General features: G+C 42.9%; 1 protein-coding gene across 7 annotated transcripts in view; it reads right to left on the bottom strand.

The window, feature by feature from the left end:
* The window catches only part of USP54 (ubiquitin specific peptidase 54), a 2,840,272-nt gene that overhangs the window by 1,391,673 nt on the left and 1,426,789 nt on the right, over positions 1 to 21,810 (bottom strand). For 6 of the 7 annotated variants that reach the window (XM_069610693.1, XM_069610692.1, XM_069610695.1 and 3 more), the window contains exon 11: positions 5,740 to 5,910. The exons of the other annotated variant lie outside the window; for it this stretch is intronic. In XM_069610693.1, coding sequence (XP_069466794.1) covers positions 5,740 to 5,910 — 171 coding nt within the window. The remainder of the gene's footprint in view (positions 1 to 5,739; positions 5,911 to 21,810) is intronic. 7 annotated transcript variants of the gene reach the window in all.

The raw sequence follows: 21,810 nt of genomic DNA, 5'->3' as shown, positions 1-21,810 counted from the left end.
CATAGTTTAACTTACCCAGCCTGTCCCAGTGTCTCATACATTCATGTTTTAACCTGTTTGCTTCTGGGGTATGGAGCCCTCCCTCTCCTTCAGGTTGTTCCATATCTTCCAGAGCTGTTTCTGCCTTAGCTAAATCCTCTGTTATTGTAGCCTGTTCTCCCCTCGCCATGGCTATTGCCAACCCCCTTATCACAACCTTAAAGGCCTCCCACAGCACTCCTGCTGATGTCACACTGCCAGTGTTGTATTTGAAGTAATCTTTAATACACTCTCTGAGGTGCTCCCTAAATGCCTCCTCTTTCAAAGATTCCCCTCTGATATGATATATGATATGGCATTTATAATGTGCCTATACACAAGTGTTTCTGAGCCTCCATGTTGGAATGCAGGCTCATGGGGGAGCAGCCTGCCATGTAACCAGCAGCAGCACGTGGTCCGACAATACTACTAGCCTTATAGTCTGCAGTTATGAATGCGCCTAGTGTCTCTGTGCCAGTGAAGATGTAGTCTAGTCTTGTGTATAAATCCTGAGGAGCTGTATAATGTATCCTCTAACCTGTGGGTGAAGGTTCCTCCATATGTCCACCAAGTAAACGTTTGTGACCAGTGTGTTTAGCGCTTTGTTCAGGGGGGTTAGGGGGGCTGGGTGTGTGTGTATTGTTTGTCAGACCTGTCTAATCTCAGATCTAGTGTACAACTGAAATCCCCTCCCTAAATTAGAGTGCAGTCTCTATATGCTCCGACTCTGTGGTATAGTGAGCGGAAGAAAGCTGCTGAATCATGGTTCAGGGCATAAGTGTTAATGATACATACTTCTCACTTTTCTAGGAAGCCATGGATTAGGACCATCCTGCCTTCATTATCGGTCACTGTCTTTCGCACTTGGAGAGGCACTGAGGGTGCTATCCATATGAGTAGCCCTCTTGCATACGCTGAGTACGGTCAAGCTATCGTACTACCGTACCATTTCTTGGCTAAAACTTTATGTTTCTCATGAGTCATGTGCGTCTCCTGTAAGAGTGCTATGTCCACCCTATGTCGGCTTAAATATGACATTATTCTATTTCTTTTAATATAATTGTTCAGGCCCCTGACATTCTAGGTAGCCACCTTAAGGTCTCAGGCCATTTATAAAGTTTCCTCTGCATATTGTTTGTCTAACTCTGAAGTTTTGCTTGCTTTGTGTGGCTGTATCGGCTGACTCCCAACTTCCCCCCACCCGCAACTTCCCTCAAACCCCCAACAGTTGCCCAGCAAAGTTCCTCATGCTCAGGCATCTCTGCCTCTCACTCCTGCACCGACTAAGCTGTCCTTCGGTGCCAGTTATGCAGCAGGCGGATACGTAACCGATAGTATCCGGCAAAAAACAGTAGTCATGGGCGGAGGATGCTCCTCTACAACGTTTACTCGTAGCCCTGGAGTCTACGTGGAGTTTGTTCACGCAGTCTATAATATCAGTGCTAAAGTTGTCCAAAAAAGATACATCTGTAAATCCTGACACCGTTCCATAGTGCCCCCTCCTAGGTGTTCCTTGTAGTGAGTTTCTCACACCTTTGCATCATCGTTCATCTGTTTCTCAGCATTCAATGGCAGATGCTCTGTATGGTTATAGGTCAAAGGTTCGAATTACATTTGGTTCGAATCAAAAGGACCGAAAACAAAAGGTTCGAAAAAATTTAATTTTGTTTTTAAATTGTTTTTTTTTTTGGGGGGGGCCCAACCCCTGTTTTTGTGTAAAAACCACTTTTTTTACCTACACGGAACCCCCAAAAAGTATATATTTAAAAAAAAAATTGAATTTATTGACTCTCACCTTTTGCATTCGAACCTTTACTAATCGATCCTTTAACTGGACACCGCTCTGTATCCATCCACCTGTGTGATTTTTCTGGGGTTTCAAACAAGGTAGCCCGGCTTTTGTATATGACCTTCAGCTTTGCTGGGTATAGCAACATATATTTGTGCTTGGACTTCCGAAGTCTCCTTTTAGTGGAGGCTAAGTGCATTCTAAATTTCTGTACTTGGAGAGTGTAGTCCAGGTATGCCATAATTTTTGATGATGCCCGCTGTATCGTGGCCCCGTCCTAAAACATTCCAGGATCTTTTCCCTATCTTTATAGTTCAAGATCCTCGCGATAATGGGTTGCAGAAGCGCCCCAGTAGGTAGTTTCCTAGCGAGGGAACTGTGTGCAAGCGCCACTGTGAAGCATTGTGCGAGGTTCCCAGAGCCTATCTCCTGCAACAGTAGATTTTCTATAACGTTTGTTGGGTTCGCTCCTTCGTTCACCTGAGGGAGGCCTATAATCCTGACGTTGTTCCTCCTGGCCCTCCCCTCTGCATCTTCTACTCTCCCTTCCAGGTTCCTTACCTGCTGTTGCATTATCGCAGAGTCCTTCATGAAGTCTTTAAGGTCTGTCGTATTCGTCTCTACCTGCTTCTCGAGCGTCCCAGTCTTTTCGGATAATGCCTGCGCATCTTGTCTCAGAAGAGTGACGTTTAGGCTAATGGCATCCATCTTACTTTCCAGTGAAGTTTTGAAATCGGCTATTGCTGCTAGCACTTTTTGATCTAAGTTTGTTTGTTCCATCACACTTGGCTGTCCCGGGGTTACCGACTAGACAGGCACTGTTGTTTCCCCTCTTCTTGCAAAGGAGTCTATTGTAGGTTGTTTTGATCTGCTTTTAGGAGTCTTGGATGGCATGTGTAGGGCTCTTGTGGGTATAGGGTAACCTTAGGCTGAGCAATGACTGTTTTGCCACCTGCGTTGAGTCTTCAAGGGCTTATTCTTCTGTTGTGTCGCAGGCGCCCGATAACCGCTAGTCGCAATGGCCTGCTCCACGCGCTTCTCGTGCAGACGCCTATTCTGGTGCTTTAAATGTGTAATGGCCCGTGCGCACTATTCCTTTTGGGCTGCCTGGCACCATAGCAATTATGGTACCTCACTCCAAGGACCCCATATAGCGGTGCCTGTGTTACCCTTGATCTCCCCTCCACCAGATTAGAGTGGGGCGGCTGCCTCGTCTCCCCTGTGACGCAGTCTTCTGCGCTTATGGAGATCTGATATAGCCCGCGCGATCACTTACTCCCTTGCCCTTTCCTGCAGATGTTAGAGTGGGGCTTCCCCTGTTTTCCAGTTCACTTACTGACATTTGCTATGCCTCCATACAGTCCTGTTAGTTTTCTAGGTTGCGGCAGCTGTAGCTGCTCCTCTTGGTGTCGGTGCACAGCTCGCTTCCACGCCGGCTATCCCTTAATGCTCGCTCCGCGTCTCAATGCCAACAGCCGACTTCGCTGGGCGTCACTGGTTCACTGCACTGCCGAAGGTTAAGAGTCTGCGACACCAGGCACCTGCTGCAATTATACTACATAGGGCGGGTCTGCAGGAAAAACTTACAACGCGTTGCTGCCGCCCTACTTTCTCACCGCTCTGTCTCCAAGTTCAGGTGCAGCATATTATAGCACCGGAGCCCGCTGCCACCTTGGTATTATCCCGGCGCATGGGCCCACTTCAACAATGGGCTTGTTTTGACCACTTCAGCTGTGTGTCTCGTTGGTATGACCTAGGCTGCACCTCCAGGGACTGTCGCTTCTGTACATGCACCAGTGGCACCAAGATGCATGTTTAAATGTCTTTCTGCAAGGATTTTTACAAATCACACAGGAGCTCAAGAGAACACGTCTTCACAGCATGACAGTCAGCCACGCCCCTAGCCACGCCCCTTGTCAGGGCCTCATCATAGTGCTTCTGTAGATGCGCCTGTCCATTAAAGGGAATAGAAGAGCTACAGCCTTTTGGTCCTGGCTGCACCTGTCCCCTTGTGCGGGAGCAGAAACTGCTCCTGAATCTACAAAGAGAAAGAGAGGTAGCCAAGCTAGGCCAGTAAATCAGTAAACCAGTCATCACACAAAGCCTCCCCTTTTGAACAGATAGGTTAAGCGAGTCCACCACGAGGACAGGGAGTGTGACAACCAGAAAGGAGACTGCCCAACGCGAGGGTCTAGCAAGTCTCAAGTCAGACTTCAGAACTGAAAGCCCTCTCCAGGGTTGAAATCCACAAGTCAGTCCATATTACAGCAACCTGAAGAGGAAGTTAGGAACTCAAAAGATGACAAACTTTGTTCTTGTAGAAGCAGCTCAGAAGACACTTAGAAACCAGCCAGGCCCAGAGAAGGACTCCCAAGCACCTTATATTAACACTGTACAAATGAGTTCACCCATACCCAAGGACATTTGGAAATCTAAAACCGGTTAGAAACAGGACTGCCAATGTGGAGAGGAAAGACCAATCCTTTGTCTCTCTCAAAGGCAGGAAGCAATCCTCAAGAGGGGAGCCCAGCATGGAATCTCCGCTGAGCGTCCACACACAAGATCACTTACACCAGAGAAAGGCTGGAAGGCGGAGCCAAGCACTCAGTGAGTTGGTGGCAGATTTAGGAGGAAGAGGTAATTTGGAGCTGGTTGGGAATTTAACAGTAGCTGGAGAAGGAACAAGAGCTGGAGACTGGGGACTGGATGGGAAAGCCCGGAGACTGAGGGGAGCAGAATAAAGGAGGCTGGAAGAGAGGTCCAGAAGACTGGGGTAAGGAGGAGACAGGAGGCTGGGCAAGGACAAGTTGAAAGAGACCTAAGCAGCCTTGGAAGAGCAAGACCCAGATGGTTGGGAAGAAGAAGGTCAAGGAGGAAGTAGAAGAATGCACACTAGAAGAGATGTGGGAGATAAAGAATGAAGAAGTGGAGGTTGTTGACCGAAGATACAGAAGGATACACTTAGGTTAAGGTGAGGAACAAAGGGAAGATGGCGTGTAACAGCTGGCTGGATAACAAGAACCTTTGGGGAGAGAAGGAGGGCCATGCCACTTATGACTGTGCTTACTTAGTCCACTTACAGAGTCCTCCCCTACGCTTCAAATCCAGAGCTGAAATTGGAGGATTTCCAAGGAGTAGTGATCCTGAGAACTGTGGAAAAACGGGTTTCAGTGAGGCATAGCCCAGACTACTTATTTACTGCTAATAGTATTAAGCGACCAAGAGAGACCCGGCCCAAGACATCCTGACAATTGGGAGGACTTATGTTTGAAAACCATGTACTTCCCCTAATATATGCTTTCTTTTTTGTCTTTTTAAGTTGTACTGAAGCATTACCCAACCCTGGACTACAACCATCCTGACAACATTTAGTTTATTTCAGACCAATCACTCTCTTATTTTGGCCAAACTCTTACTCTCGACTGTTAATAAAACCATTGGTACACATATTCCCCTGTAAGGCCTCTTTTCAATCAATGTCAGCCTCCAGACACCACTTTTTAGGGAAACCGTGCATCAGAGCTTCAATCTGTTCCTTGATATAAAACTTTAAAAAGACACGGCTCCTTGAATAGATCTTTCACATACCGTCTAGAAAAGTAAAAGTGCTCTGTTTAGTGCCTTTTAAAAAACATACAGGCTTGAAGGCTTTGATGGGTTGACTACTTCAACACAAATTCATGAAGCTTTTGGCTTGGACATCCAATCCAGTCCACACAGTGCAAAGCAAAGATTATTTCCTAGCATTTGTGTGTCTTGATTCAGTGGTGCACGGGTTACAGCATCAACAACAACATACACATATCAGTAAGTAACTTGTGCATTATTTCTAATGCAATCTTATAGTCAAGATCCATTATATAAAAGAACGGTGGATTATCAAACATTTAATCAAATTACAACAAAAGTGTTTGCAGTCATCAATTAGGCACCTGTATCCCTGCTGCTCTGGGAAGCTGCATCATTCTCAACATTGTAGATAACTGTACCCTGCGAGTCCGAGGAGAAGTGGCTGACCATAGACTCATGGTGAGAGTGCTTATAATGGTAGCTCTCTGTCGAGGAGTCAGTCCTGGTGTCACTTGAGATGGAAGGCTCCCGTCCTATCAGAGGAGACAACATCAGAGTATTTCATGGAGCAAGAGGAGCTTAAGAGTGCATTTTGATGGGAAATATCAACTGGTACAAGCAAGTAAGAAGGTATGCAATGGTCCAGAAAGAAGTAAGAAACACAGCCAACACAATGAAAACCATAGCAAAGCTGCATAAATAAAACATGGCAGAGTAAGGAATGTAATACTGCCAGAATTGTCCATTTTCCTAGTGCACATGCATCTTCCATACATGACTGCACAATGAAAATATCTTGCTCCATATTATCACTTAATGTCCAACTCAAAAGACAGTACGACTACCTGTGACCAGAGTGCCCTTTCAATTGCAAGTATCCATGTGTGCGAGTTTTCAGTTGAAGATGCTTGTGGCTTTGGATGTTGTTACTAAGATAGAAATACTAAACTTTACCACTAATCTTGAATAAATACAGCACAGACACACATATTGATACATTCAGGAAGGTGATCTCAATAATGAACTATGAAAAGATAGCTGTAGATGTTAGGCAGAAACCTGTGCGGTTCCCTTAGGGACCACTGCAAAAAGTTTAAGACTACAGGTGTTAGCAGTAAACCCAATTGGTCGCAGTCTGTACCACCCAGATTTACCTGGTAGCTGTGGCTGAGCAGTCAGACTTCTCTCAAGAAGAGTTAGGCAGTATGTAGAGTATACACAATAGGGCTCAAAATACAGTAGTACAAGCAAACACTGACCAGAGCTTTGGTATGAAAGTATATAATTATTTATTTAAAAACACACTTGTAAAAATACACTGGCACTAATATGTCAAGCAAGTTCAAACACAGTCACTAGAAATATATACACCTCCCTAATTAATTATTTGACAAGTTTAGGTTAACACACCACTTATTTAGCAAAACAGAGGTGAGCGCGTAGCCATCGATGGCACTCCAATAATTATTTAAAAAGGGAGAGAAAAGGCAGAAATAGGAAAAACACACAATACCAACACTTTTAAAGAACCACAGCAAGTCAAGAAAGGCAGGGTCTACTGTAGAGCAAAAAGTTCATAGGCCAGGCCCACTCTTGGAGAGAGAAAAGGCGGAATGTACCCAAGATCACACAGTGGAAATGCACTAAAAGTCTTTGCAGGAAAGTCAAAAAGAGGTTGGATCAAGAGAGAAAGGTAATGTTAACAGGTCCAAGGTCACCCCAGGATAGAGAGTCAATGATTTACGGGACACCTTCGACAGTCGGTTGCAAGGGAGACCAAGCGGGACACAGTACCTGAAATGGTGAGAAAGCTCCAGCGGGGGCAGTTGTTCCTGGCAGCGGGTGCAAGTTGGTGCTTCGTCCAGGAGAAGAGAAGATCTCGACGTGGAGGAAAGCTGGAGATCGTTGCACTGCCAGGGAAGAAACCAACCACGGAGTTTCCCGGTTAAAAGGTACTACCCTTTTATTCGCGGTAGTGGTGAAGCGTGGCTATCCGGCTGCCGGGGTGCTTGGCACGGGCGATTCCACCACGAGATGATCCAGTATGGCGCGTAATGCGCAAAAGACGAACTGGTTGGTCCCACCAGCTCAAAGGGAAGAAGACTCTCCTGGAAGAAGATCTTCTTTGTCGTCGGGAAAGTGGTGAGTTTCGTACAGCAGGGCTCCACCGGTGGTGTCGTCGTTGTAGATGGCTCAGCTTCTCCCCTCTTCGGATTCTTTAGGTCCTTTGGCGACTTCTGAAGTTCTAGTCCCCAAAGCCCTGCTTTTATGCAGCAAAACCCCCATTTATCAGTCCTAGCTGTCACTCAAACATGCTAAGTGGTGAGCCGGGCGGCTCACCACTGGGCCAATCACACAAGAGTGCGACCTGAGTTGCCAAGACAACTCAGTCCAGGGTGCCTATTCCCCCCTCCCACACATCCTGTGGACCCAGACAGAGTGGCACCACTTTTGGGGGCCTCTGTGCAGAAGCCCGCCAAAAGTGGAACAAAGGGCTCGACTTGGGTTGGAGTTACAGAGGCGAACACAAATGCCATTTTAAAACCAAGTCCCGGCAAAAAGACCCAACGGGGGAATAAATATTAAATAAATAACCCGGCGGTATCTTTAACATTGCACCAAAAAAGTGGTGCATTTAAAATTAATGGGAAAATCCCATAGGAAATATTCTGGTGGAATATTCTGCATGGTAACCACTGCCACCAGCCAGAAACTCGACAAGGGGGACTGGACAGTGCCCCCTTGGAAAACAGACCCAAGGGCAATCGAATTACCCCTACCAGTACTTCCACAATATGATGGTTTGTACTGGTTCTGTTCACAATTTAAGACTAGTAAAGTCAATGGTGACTTTACATGCCCTGGGAGACAATAGTCAGTCCCAGGGTATGGAGTCTATGTTTGGGGTTCACTATGACACCCCTGTGTTACTGCACTGAGGGTGCTGTGTAACACACTTACCAAAAACACATGAAGCCCTATAGAGTAAAAGACATTATTAAAAACACATTACAAAGTCAAAGGACATTCTCAAATCATGCCTAAGAGTGGGAGAAAAAGAGTCTCACACTTAGCAGGAGAAAAAAATAAACCCCAAAAATCCAGCAAAGCTGCTGGGGGACTCACTAGGTTTGGGAAATTAGCCTTAACAGAGAATTCTCCCTAACAGTACAGCATCTGATCTGGTGGTAAATTGTAATAGTGCCTGTAAGGACCTCGTGGTGGCAAAAGTAAAGATGAACACGGGGGATCACAGTTCAAGGGTGTTTATTGACCTATTAATGCAGGGTGGAAAAACGCCTAAACTAAACCTAAATCTAAGATGTGAGCAAGTGTTGACCATCAAAATAAAAATACGGCAGTCCTAGTGGCGCTGTGTCAAATAAAAGGGCCTAGACTAAGAAAAACCTATTGCCAATCCTTACGCTAAATACAAAAGAAGTGTGGGATAGAGGTTTGTAATATAGGCATGCATTGCACAGGCAATGCAAGCCATGGAATGTTAGCTGGGTTAGAACCCTGTGTTCCCTCAGGGTTCCAGGAATCACAGTTAGGCATTTCAGGATGGGAGATGCTACCAGAAGTATATTTGCTCTCCCCACGTCTTCTGGCTTATACCCTGTAACTTGAATAAAGAACTTACCTTTTACACCTGCCGGCTCCTGCTTCATCACTGCGTCCTGTCGACTTTTCTGGACCTCAGACATTACACATTTTGTTGACGAGGATGGGATATCAGAGGGAAGAGAGGTGAAGTCACTGTGAAGGAATTGAAGTCCGATGCCTGTTATCTCATACGACAGTGCGATCCATGAAAGATGCAGAGTGGAGGCCCAGAGTTCATAATCCAAATGTGTCAGTTTGATATGAGGCTCCAGGACATGATCAGGGCAGTAATCCAGATCTAGAGAGCCAGGAGATGTCCAGGACAGGCACTGCATATTGTTTATTGGACAGTGTGGTGCATATGCAGATATTCAGATGAATGTGAATACTGGAATAATGCATCCAGGGACCGATGTCTGCTAATGTTCGGAGCACTGTTATTTTTGGTGCAAATGCAATGTGAAGGACAACTTGCCCTCTTTCAGCAGCTTCAAGGTACTGCAACTGTATAAAAATGAGGATGCATCTTTTTCGGAGGCCATAGTGAGAGCTGTAGGGGCCACTCGCGCCACGCGTGCCAAGCTACCCCTGCATTCCAGCCATGCCGGAGGGGAGAGGAAGGTCAAGGAAGATGGGAGGAGACTGTCCCAGTGGGCTATATGGAGATGACTCAAGGGTGAGGAAGGTGGTCAGTGACTAAAGGGGTGAAGAAGGGAGCTATTGTAAAGATTTACTATAACATGAGAGGTGCCCAGGGATGAAGAAGCTAGGAGTGTTGGAAGAGAATCGGATAATCCTAATTGGTCGAAGAGAGGTGCCCAAAGGTATTAGGATGTTGTGAAGGAGAGAATAGAGGGCCAGTGCGAGAAACCAATGATGAGAGGTGGATATGGAAAGAACATGAGATAGAGAAAAGAAATGCACTGTGGGTGGAAGAGTTGTTAACTAACACCACAGCCGTATTCCTAACATGTCCCAACACCCTGGTCATGCAAGGTTAGGCAATTACGGATCATTACACACACCTGACTTCATCACACTTTCCCACACGGATAAAAGGCGGAGCACGAAAGCACACTCTGGGCGAGGCAAAACATACGAGGAGACAGCAGTTCGATTTCATTCTCCTTATTCATAATGGCGTAATTGAAGAAATGTTTGCTCTCCATGCTAAACTGCAACATTGGCGGGGGCGGGGTGCAGTTGGAATTCTTTCATTCGCAGATAATGCATCCTGGTTTTCTTGAAATGAAACAAATGAACAAGCTCATTCATTTGTGCTGCTCTCAGAAATTGATATAAACCAGATTGAAACTAAATTAGTATGCTGTGGTCGAAAGGTCAAATTGATTTAATGTTGAGATCAACGAAATTGTGACTAAGGATGTTATGTTCTTTGACTACTTAAGCATGCATCAGAATTAATTTGGATGGTAAATGAGGAAATAGTTCGATAAATCCAACACCATTCTTGTCAGACAAAGTACGGTTCTCTATTTCATTTGGCAATAATGTAGCTGTTCCCGCTCTAGAAGACTAAAGATCCGAAGCTGTTGCTGCCTAAAGAGCTGAACTCTGGCGGCATAGTAATGTTGCAAAATTAACTATTACTGAAAACAACATTCTTAAGAAGTTATTAACAATTCCACAGAGTAGAGCAAATACTTTAATCCATATGCAAATGGGGCAGAATAGCATGAGTAATTATGGGGCCCTTAAACCTTTCAAACCGTTAATATAATGGATCTGAATTTGGCCTAATGCCTCTCTTGCAAGCTATAGCGCATGTATCGTAGATTTCTTAAACTACCAAGGTGAATGTACAACTGTGCTTTAAATATTCGTAAAAAAAATAAAAACATTGCTCTTTTGCTCATTTGATATTTTTGCTAATGGGTTGATAAGTCAGTGCACCACGCTTTGATGCATTAACTGTCAGTGGCACGCAACAAATGGTCAGTTACAATATCCAAGATTTACTAAAATTATTGAATCTTGAAGATTTATGGCTTTGTCCCTTTGTCGTTAAATCTAATTGGGCTGCAGGTTCATCAGCGACTCCATTGCAGCTCAGCCCATACATCATTGGCTTAGAGTTTGGTTTAACTCCGGAGTTAATCAAACACTTTGTTCCTAGGGACTCCTACCTGAATATTCCCTGGCTTAGGCATGTACAGGCAATGTTGTCAGAAGGAGATATGGCACAATATTTTCTTATGAGAGATGTTATGCTGCCCAAGGTTCTAAGAGCTATAAAAGTAAGGATCTTCGAGCGTACTATGGATATTATGGCGTCATCCAAGATCCAGAAGCCCGCTAATAGGAAACATGCGATCATTGAGAACCCAGGCCTGCAAAAATATTTGCGATAGGCACAGCCTGTAGTTATTTCCAGGGCACGCTTCAATTGTATCCATCTGAGAGCAGTGGTTGTGGCCTGGTTCAATGGAAATGAAAATACATTGTGTATTTTTTTGCGACACGCCCAATGAAGACTTGCCCCATTTTTTACTATTTTGTCCAGCTTTCTCCTTAATTAGAGATTGCACGGCTAAACCACTCTTGCGGAGCCAGGGATTCCTTCAGTATGAACCTGCACTGCTACCTATTATGGGTGGACTCAATCTGTTTGGCTTGGGGTTTATTATAATTTTGAAAGAATGCACAGACTTTGAGGAAACATTTAATGAAAATGGCTTGAATTGAAGGCTTTTGTATTTTAAAATATTGCACTGTTTTATGAGGGTGGAATGTTGTTTATTCTTTTATTGTGGGATGTATAATTAAGTTTTCAATAGCTGTTTGTTTTATGGGTATTTTATGTATTCCAGAAATAAACATTCTACTACTACATAACTTATTTCAAAAGTGTTTTTTTCTATACATAATTTGAATCCTCTCCCTTTCCTCCAAAATTCCTTTCCATCAGGTAGTCTTAAACTGACCAGAATATCTCTGTAGACTGCAAAATGGGATTCTGCTTTCCTCTATTCTCTGCAATTAGCGGGAAACACTTTGGCCCTGATTCATGGATTATTTGCGCCAAAATAAACTGGATTTGTGTGCCATTCTGCCCGCAAATCCCCATTTTTTAAACAGGGATTTCCGGGCAGAATGGCGCACAAATCCCATTTTATTCGGCGCAAACAATCCATGAATCAGGACGTTTGCTTTTAAAGCAAGAGCTAATGTTATTTTGTCTCTACAAGGATAAAACCATGGCCAAATATCAAATTATGTTGTCGTCATTAGCCTAAATGTCCACTTAAACATACCATCAAGATTCCATATTGTTTTTTAAAATAATCCTGTCTCATCCTTCTTTCTTAAACACCTTATGCAAGCTTCATTATTTAGCCCGACCGTTCAATTGCAATCACAATACCCTAATAAAAGGAGGGGTAACATAATAAAATTAAAGGGGCGAGTTACATGGCTCTTTTTCGCCTAGATTGACCTACATCCTGTGTAACAATTCTGTATTTTCATACTTAAGGTTCCTAGATTCGTATCGGCAGCATTCCATGCGGCTGCTTTCGGCAGCCATTTTGGAGAAGAAACAATGTGTTATACAGCATGTGATGTCACATGCAGTGCCATGTGACGTGACACGTTTATTTCCATAAGTCAACAGCATCTCACTACCGTTACTTATGTCCCATTTTTAATCGCTGTCTTGCATCTACTCAGAGAGTGGGGGGAAAAAATCCACAAAAGTGTTACTGTACACAACTTCATGTAATGTGAATACTCATAAAATTAATTGTTAATAGAATTGCAAAGCTATTTTATCAATTTTAATGTTACAATGCCATCACCACTTTCATTATTGGACTTCGTATCAAGATGGGTTTTAGTTCCCATTACAACTTCCCTTTTTAGGGGATTTAGTATTTAGGATCTTATTCAAATTCTCCAGAGCCATCCACATTGATCTCAGAATGATCTATCCTTCTCCTGGTTATTCTGTTTACTACAATTTAAGACACAGTTGTGTTAAAATACAACATTATGGTGTGCTACAACTATAATCCTCTCACTTCTTTTACTACCTGTTTTTGTTGGTTGCTCCATCCTAATTAGGCAACCTGTTTTTTTTATTAACAATAACATATTTGCAAATATTATTTCAAGCACATTTTGCATTACTTATGTATCTATTTATGTATGTGGGATATGACCCATGTCTGGTCAATATTATACTGTCACTTGTCCACCCCAGTACGGGCTCTTGCTATTAAAAGCACAATCTACCAGTTCTGTTTCCATTTCAATTTATCTTGAATATCTTTACGATCCCAATACTCATCACATTCTTCTTGCTACCATTGTCACCATATACGCCAGTAATATTCATATTCATTGTGGCTGCTACACAAATCTCAATCGGCACAGAATTTCCAAATTAGTATCCATTCTCTAGTGCATGTGTCATCATAGGAATACTCCCATTTCATGGTCTGTATCGAACCCCTTGCAATAGTCTAATATTGACAGATCATCTTTGCCTTCATCAGTCTTAGACGTTTGTCTCTGTCCCCTCCTCTGCGATTGGGGTGGACAAGTCTCAGACCAGCAAATCAAATCCCAGCGTTGAGATAAGATGTGGAATTGAGAATTCATGAAGGGAAATTTGGTGTCTCCATTATTTGGAGACAATGTTGGTCGGAGTCAATTGATAATTCTTATTTTTTTTTAATTTAATTGTTTTGGTTTATAAAAGAAAACCTTTACAAAAAAGAAATTATTATATTCCAGGTGCCTTCACACTTCATTAATAAATGTCTTTTTGGTTGTTTGCTGGGAGGTATACATTGTTCACATAGCTTTCTTGCCTCCTCCCCTTGGTTTCTTTTTACCAGTATTACCCCAGTACGCACCACGTTTAATCTGAGCCTCAGAAAGTTGTTCCTTGCTGTTTTTTCTGGGAGCTTTCTAAGATATTGAGGGAGTGAGCCCACCTTTTTTTCCACCTTCAACAAAAGATTTGGAGGATTGGTAGATCTTACACTGGCAATTGTGTCTATCCAGTCCCAGGTTTCTAATGATTTTTTTCACATTACCAAGATTTGACGCAACCGTTTCCAAACTCAACCCAAGCCGGTTCAATATTCCTTTTATTTTCTTCTCCAAGCCACAAAGAACCTGGGATCTTCAGTTTTTGAGGTGCTCATAATTCGTATTTGGAAGGTAGTTATGTTGTGATACTCTGAAGGGCTGAATATGAAATTGTGAATTTGTAAAGATGGAATAATTATGAACTAATGGAGTTTATTATGTTTTTCTGTCTCTTCATTTTCTCCTTTGTGCTTGCCTCCACGTTGATTATCCGGTTAGTTTTGAATTAATATGTGGGGAATTAATCCTTATAATATGATATGAAAGTAATCAATGTTATTGTATGAATTGTGCATTGCCAATATGAAAAATGAAAATGTAAACATGTTGAAACCAAACACAGCCCTGAAAAAGGCCTGTAAATAGGTTCACTCACATGTCGGCTGTACACGCATAATGCACCTAAATGATTAAAATCTATTTCCGTTAAGAGTATCAACTCTGTAGTTCTTATTTACCAAGTGCAATGAATGTGGTAGTGGCGCAGGTGGCCAGGTAGACTATATGGGTTGATGTATTGTTTTGAAGGCCTGGGGTTGGAGCCTTTTTCTAACACAGGCCATTGCTGGCCAACCACCATATTAAAGGAAGAAGACTAACTCTTAAGAACTATCATACAACAAAGTGTGGTAGAGGTTCTGACCGGTTGCTGCCCACAATCTTTAGGTTACATTTATTCATCACGGTTGAGCTCCCAACACATCAACAAACAATATGGCAGACTATCTAGAGAGTAGAAATGAGGATATTAAGGCACTATTGGAACCCAAAGGTAGTACATCTAATGGCTTAAGAACTATAAGTAATACATTAGAGACACTTAGACTAACATTTTTCAGGCTGGAAAGATTATCCAAAAAAGAAATAAATAAGTACTGGGAGAAAACAACCCTAAAACAGTATCCAGAACAGGATAGAATCCCAAGAAGGCTAAGAATAATTATTTTCCTGGCCTTCAATACACCGGATGATTCAGACTTGGCTGAAAAATCAGAGACAAACCTAAATCAAAGTTCTAAAGTAATGATTCAGCTTCCAGAGGAACACGCCACTAGGGAACACAATAGAGTGGTGACACTTGGTGAAAGCTTGAAAGTAGAGATACAACAAATGAATTTCCTTACAAATACTCTGGACAGAAAGTATAAGAAAATGTATGAGATACTTAAAGTCCACCAAAATGAGGTAAAATTAAGAAAATCTCAAAAATTATTTCAAGATAAGAATTGTCTAGAAGATAGGGTGTACTCGTTCCAGCCTAAATATGATGAGAATCCGCAGGTCCACTCGAGACAAAGTACCCAAAATACGTCACCAGGAAACTCAGATATTGACAGTGAGACAGATATATCTGGAGGGATTAGTGTAACCAAAAGCAAGAACAGTTTTTTAGACCAAATAAAAATTAGTAAGATTCCAAGATCCACCAATAACAGGTACTACAACCAGTCAAGGACTAGGAGAGGAACCAGAAGAGGTAGGGGCGGAAGAGGCGGGCAAATACATAGAAAACGGATAACCAATTCCTTGTCTCAAAAACAGCAGAGACCACGGATTCAAACAGTTTAGTGCTTAATCTCTCCAATAGAGTACTAATACAATCAGAGTTGGATGTACTAAATAAGGCTTTATCCTTTGCTGCCACTATTGACAATAATTGGACCCAGACACAACTTTTTTTGTAATTGTAATTGGTTATTTATAACACGCTTAATACCCAGAGGATCCTAAGCGCGGAGCCGGGGATCGAACCTGTGGTACACTGCGTCATCTTGCTTCCAATGCGAGCGCATTGCCCCTGAGCTATCCTCCCGAGACCAAAGTTGACCTATTTACATTTTCAAGATTTTTTTCTTCATAATAAACAACCAAAGAGAAGTGCTGTGATTGAAGATGTATTGGATAGTGATGTATCAGTAAAAGATATTGGCAATACCCAATTGTTACTATCTCTGGAAGGACAGGACCTAATAGACAAATTGGACTTCCTTAGAGACTTAGACATAGATCCTAAACATCTAACAGACTAACAGATGAAGGACACATCTAGATTTATTCCAGTTTTTGATACTTAAAACGTGATTGATATATTTCTGAAAGCTCAAAATTGGAGAACCACATCTAAATCAAACAGGATGCTATAAAATCATTAAAGGTAACCCCACCAAAAAATCAATACACTAGCAATGGAATTAGTTGTCAAATGGGTCAGGACTGGGCTGGTAACAGAAGAAAAAAACAATTTCTGTTAGTAAGATATCCCAATTTACCATCAATTTACTGCCTACCAAAAGTGCACAAAGCACATGACTTAATTCCCGAAGGATGACCAACTGTCAGTGGGATGGGATGGATAACAGAAACATTCTCCAAGTATATAGATGCGAGCCAGACAAGAGAGGTTGTTAAAGTACCATCCTACCCACGTGATACTATGCATCTTTTGCAGCTGCTAGAACATTTTGAATGGTCTGCCAAATTTTGCTTTGTCACCTTGGATGTTAAAGCGTTATATATGTCCAGTTGCCATGATTTAGCGCTAGAAACAATACATTTTACATATGCAGATATGTCTGCTTCTTATTTGATGCATGTGATGATGCTTGAGGAGATGTTGAAATTTACATTGATGAACAATGGGCCTCATTATGTGCTTGCCGGTCCGGTAACAACAGTACCGGTAAGCTTGCCGGTACCGTTGTTACCAGACCGGCAAACTACGAGGTCTGCTCGCAGGTGTCTTTTCGCCCACCTGGTATGACTCCGGCGGCAGCCGTGCCGGTATTTACTGGCACGGCTACCGCCTCAGTCATAATGAGGCCCAATGTCTTTATAGTTAATAACACAATATATCGACAAACACAAGGAGTTACAATGGGGGCCAATAATGCCCCCTCATCGGCAAATTTATTTATGGGCCTTTTTGAAAATCAATATGTGCATGGAGAGAATTTATGGACATCAGGTATAAAGTTATGGGCACAATATATAGATGATGTTTTTATGATCTGGCAGGGTGATGAGAGTGCATTGCAGGACTATGTAGAATTTCTGAATAACAATGCGTTTTGGAATAGAATTCAATTGAACTTCACATCCACATGAAATTGACTTTTTATATGTATATCTTTATGTAAACATTTTCAGATAATGTACAAAACATACAGAAAGGCAATTGAGGTAAACTCTATACTACCAGTTGCCATAAATCAAGCATCATCAAAAATATTCCAAGTTAGCAATATATTTTGGGAAGAAGAAATTGTAGTGAGATGGCAGAGTATACAAAAGAATGTGAGATCCTGAAAACAAGATTCAAAGAGAGGGGCTATTAAGAGGAAAATATGGCAGCAGCCAGCAAACGAGGGAGTGAACTACTGAAACCCATAAAAAGGGACAAGAACATAAATAGCCATTTGGTAAGGATGATCATCAATTACTCAAGTTACAGTCACAACATGTTTAAGCTCTTTTAAAGTCATCAGAATATATCAATAAGAACCCCACTTTTGTATATGCCAGAGCACCCACAATTAAAACTATGGTCAGCCCATCCTATTTGAAACCGATCAAATCTCAAAAACATGGATAATTCGAAATTTGACTGGATTTTTCAAGTGTGACACATGTAGCATGTACCAGTTTGGAACAGAAATGAAAAGTATGTATAAGAAGGTGAAAGAACCTTTTTGTTAGCAACAAGAGTAAGTACTCACAGTTAGTTCGTCTCAGAGTCAGGAGAAATTGTGAGCGTCCCGCTGGGTGTTCAGAGGCCAGAATCTGGGCTCAGTGCACCCTCGGGCTGTACCCTCGGGAAACCCTTGTGCGGAAGAAAACCAGGCAGAAGTGACTTCCCACCTCGTTGAGCTATCTTGTGGATAAGGAACAGTAGCAGTAAATTGCCAAGAAGCAGCGGAGAACAGGCAGTGCAGTTTTAGGATCCTGCAAGTGAAGAAACACTCAGCTGGCAGTATGGAATTCAGGAAGAACAATGAGGTAGTAAGGAGGATTGTATTCCAGTAGGGGCGGAAGGTAGATGATACTTAACAGCTGGAAGGATAAAAGAGAGGAAACTAACAAGCAGCAGAAGGAAACGTGAGGCAGATAGAAGGTAAGGTGAGAGGACAGGAGAGGAGACTTGAAACAAAATGAATGAAGCGGAAAGGGGGTTGGCCGTAATGCTCGCGTAGGGAGAGAATACCAGAGTGCGAGCTCACAGCAAAGGAAGGAGAAGGGGATGGCTCTGAAGGTTAGAGCCGAGCACGGAAGGAGGAATTCTTGAAAAGAGCGAGAGGAAACACAGAATAAGGAAGAAGAGAAAAAGGGAAAAGCACAGGAAGGCAGAGAGGGAGACAGAAGGCAAGGAAGTAGAAACGGAGCGAGTAGAAGGAAAGGTTTCGTGCAAGCGAAATGGAGTAGCAGCGCAAATTTAGGAAATTTGCAGAGAAGGATGCCAAAATTGGCCAAGCGATGGCTAAGGCAAATTTCAAAAAGGGGCGAAGTAGCAACGCACTTTCCTCATCAGAATGGTGTATTTACATGGGAACTGTGACAGCCGGCTGGCTGCCATCTTTGAAAAGGACTATACCGGTAATCTGTACTTTTGGTTAGGGAATCAAGGAGGCGCCATCTTAGTTTCCACTTTAGGTATTGGGAATTATGTTTTCTACAGCGCATCCAAAAGGACCAAGAGGTTTTCCTAACACTTTTGTAATCAGAGATTTTATAAATTGCAAGTCTAAGTTTGCAGTGTATGCCATCATTTGTTTATGTGCCCTCATATATATTGGCTGCACCATCCTAGAAATAAGAATAAGGATAGGGATAAGAGAACAGTTACATACCTTACAGAATGATGACCCTCAGACTACCATTTTCGATACACTGGCAAGAAAAACATCAATTGAATGGCAAACTGGAATACGATTTTCTGGTCTGAGACTTGCCCACCCCAACCCCAGAGGCGGGGACAGAGCGAAACGTCTATGACATATGGAGGCAAACATGATCTGTCAATATCGGACTATTGCAAGGGGTCTCAAAACAAACCATGAAATGGGGGGATTCCGACGAAAGAATGTGTACTAATTTGGAAATTCTGTGCCAATTTAGATTGTGTAGCCAGGATGAATATGGATATTACTGGCATATGGTGACAATGGTAGCAAGAAGAATGTAATGAGTATTGTGGTCGTAAAGATATTCAAGATAAACTGAAATGGAAACAGAACTGATAGATGCTGCTTTTAATTGCAAGAGCCTGTACTGGGGTGGACAAGTGACAATTATAATATTGAAAAGACATGCGTATGACACTTAAATAGTGTAAAATGTGCCTGAAATAATATTGGCAAATATATGTTATTGTTAATAAAAACCCAGGTTGCCTTTACATGATGGAGCGACCAACAAAAACAGGTAGTAAAAGAAGTGAGAGGATTATAGTTGTAGCACACCATACTGTTTTTACAAAACAAAGTCTTAAATGATAGTAAACAGAATAACCAGGAGAAGGATAGGTTTTTCTGAGACCATTGCGGATGGCTCTGGAGAATTTAAATAAGATCATAAATCCTAAATCCCCCCCAAAAAGGCACTTTGTAATGGCAACTAAATATTAAAACCCATCTTTGAATTGGAGGCGAGGTTGAGGTAGCCCTCCAGTACCCTTCCAAATCTTGCAGCAGACTCAGCAAAGGCTGTACGCTACAGCTATCATGGTACCCCCAACTAAGCAATTGCAGGGAGTGTAGGGTCTTAGCTGAGAGGGAGCCTCAGTATTGTTCTGGTGATGGTATGCCCAGTAGGGACCTTCATACTGCTGATGAACTGTCGGACTATTTGTCTGTGTCGTCGTCTTGCCATAGGCCGACTGAATCCCTGGTATCTATGTCCTGGAATATGGCATTAATGGCAGATCAGGCCACCTGGACTCTATGGTACTCCTTGAAGGAATTTATATTACATTAATACAGGAAACCTGGGCCATGAAGGACGTAGTTGTTGAGGGATTTATGTCGTATTCTATACCGGCACTGAAAAGCTTGAGATGGCGTTGACACAGAGGGTTTTGCATACTGGTTACACACTCCCCCTTGTGAGCGAGGCCTTCCATCTGGAGTCTTCCCCTTTTTTGCAAGTGCTGAAAATATGTGGGACAATTGGCTGAGATGTGCTGGTGGTTAATTTTTATAATAGCCTGCATGTCCAATTTGGCAAGAAGTGCCCATCAACACTATTCTCTGTGATGGGGGATTTGGTGAGCTGGGTGGCTACAAACTACTTATTTCTCCTTCTGGGGGATGGGGGGGATTTCAATGCAAAGATGGGTATTACACCTAATGAAACATCGTTTGACCCGCTGAAAGATGACAACAGCCTGGTATTCTGCCTCCCGTCATGAAAGATGCTAGAACCTGTAGTGAGGGGTATAGGCCCTGGAAACTCCTGTATGGGTGGGGCTACACATAATGAAACATTGTTTGACCCGCTGGAAGATGACAAAGGCCTGGTATTCTGCCTCCCATCATGAAAGATGCTAGAACCTGTAGGGAGGGGGATAGGCCTTGGAAACTCCTCTATGGGTGGGGTTTGCACTCAGTCACTGCTCGCTATCCAGAGGATGACCCGGGGAACTTCACTTTTCTATCTTCTTTGGGCTGTTTGACCATTGATTATTTTTGCGCCCAAGTCAAGTTTTGGAATTGTGTTAGCGGGTTTAGGGTATTGTATGATATAGGTGGTACCATCTTCCCATCCAGCTTGAATTTAGACTCCGGGAAATTTGCTTCTGGTAGGTGTCTCCAGTTCTCAGGTGATGCCTTCACTTGCCCTGTATCGTCGGCTGGAATGGCAATCAGATTGTCAGGGTTTGCTGAGGGATATTGTTAGCGAAAACCGGCAGATTCTGGAAAGGCTCCTCAGTGGCAGTGCAGATTGTGGGGTTACCTGGTCAGACTTTGCACTCCTTTTGGCCAACCTCTAAGCCACATTCACTTTGGAAGCGGGCAGAAGGAAGGGCAGTCCCCATCCCACGTGGTTGAACGCGGAGTGTCCAAAACTAAAATCTGCCCTGCTAAGAATCCTGAAGAACCACATGTCAATAAAGAATGTAATTGGGGCACATGCAGCCTATAAGAAAGCCATTGACTGCAAAAAGCATGAAATCGAATTGGAGACATGGGAGGCATAGATCAACCCCTCTTTTACTAACCATTGCCAAACCTTATGGGAAAATTGTTAGCAAAGATCCTTTTTTACAAATGTATGTCTCGCGGGCAATCTCAGATATGAAAACGAGGTTGGTCGAAGCAGGGGTAGATTATAATTTCCTATTGGTCAACTTAGTTGTCTTTCATGGTTTCAAAGTCTGCGAGAACAAGAGTGCTCCACTCGCTCTTGTCCAGCAGAGAGTCTTTGGAGCTCATGAAGCCAGCTTACAGGACTCATCTGATTATTATGTCCCCGGGCCTTCAAAAATATCTGAGCTGGGACAATCACCCGTCCTTGCGTTTTCCTGTCTCAATGGCCTGTTTTAACTGTATCCATCTGAGAGCCATGATATCGGCTTGGTCTAAAGGGAGCGTGGATCACTTATGTCCCTACTGTGGGGTCATCTAAAGAAAACCTGGCAATTTATTTCAGTTTTGTCCTACCTTCTCACCGATTAGGGATCAAACATTGAAGCCTGTTTTGCTGGGCAGGGGCTT

Source organism: Ambystoma mexicanum, chromosome 8 (assembly GCF_040938575.1).
Source record: "Ambystoma mexicanum isolate Mex_15411 chromosome 8, UKY_AmexF1_1, whole genome shotgun sequence".
Taxonomy (NCBI): domain Eukaryota; kingdom Metazoa; phylum Chordata; class Amphibia; order Caudata; family Ambystomatidae; genus Ambystoma; species Ambystoma mexicanum.
This window is presented reverse-complemented; position numbering and strand designations above follow the sequence as displayed.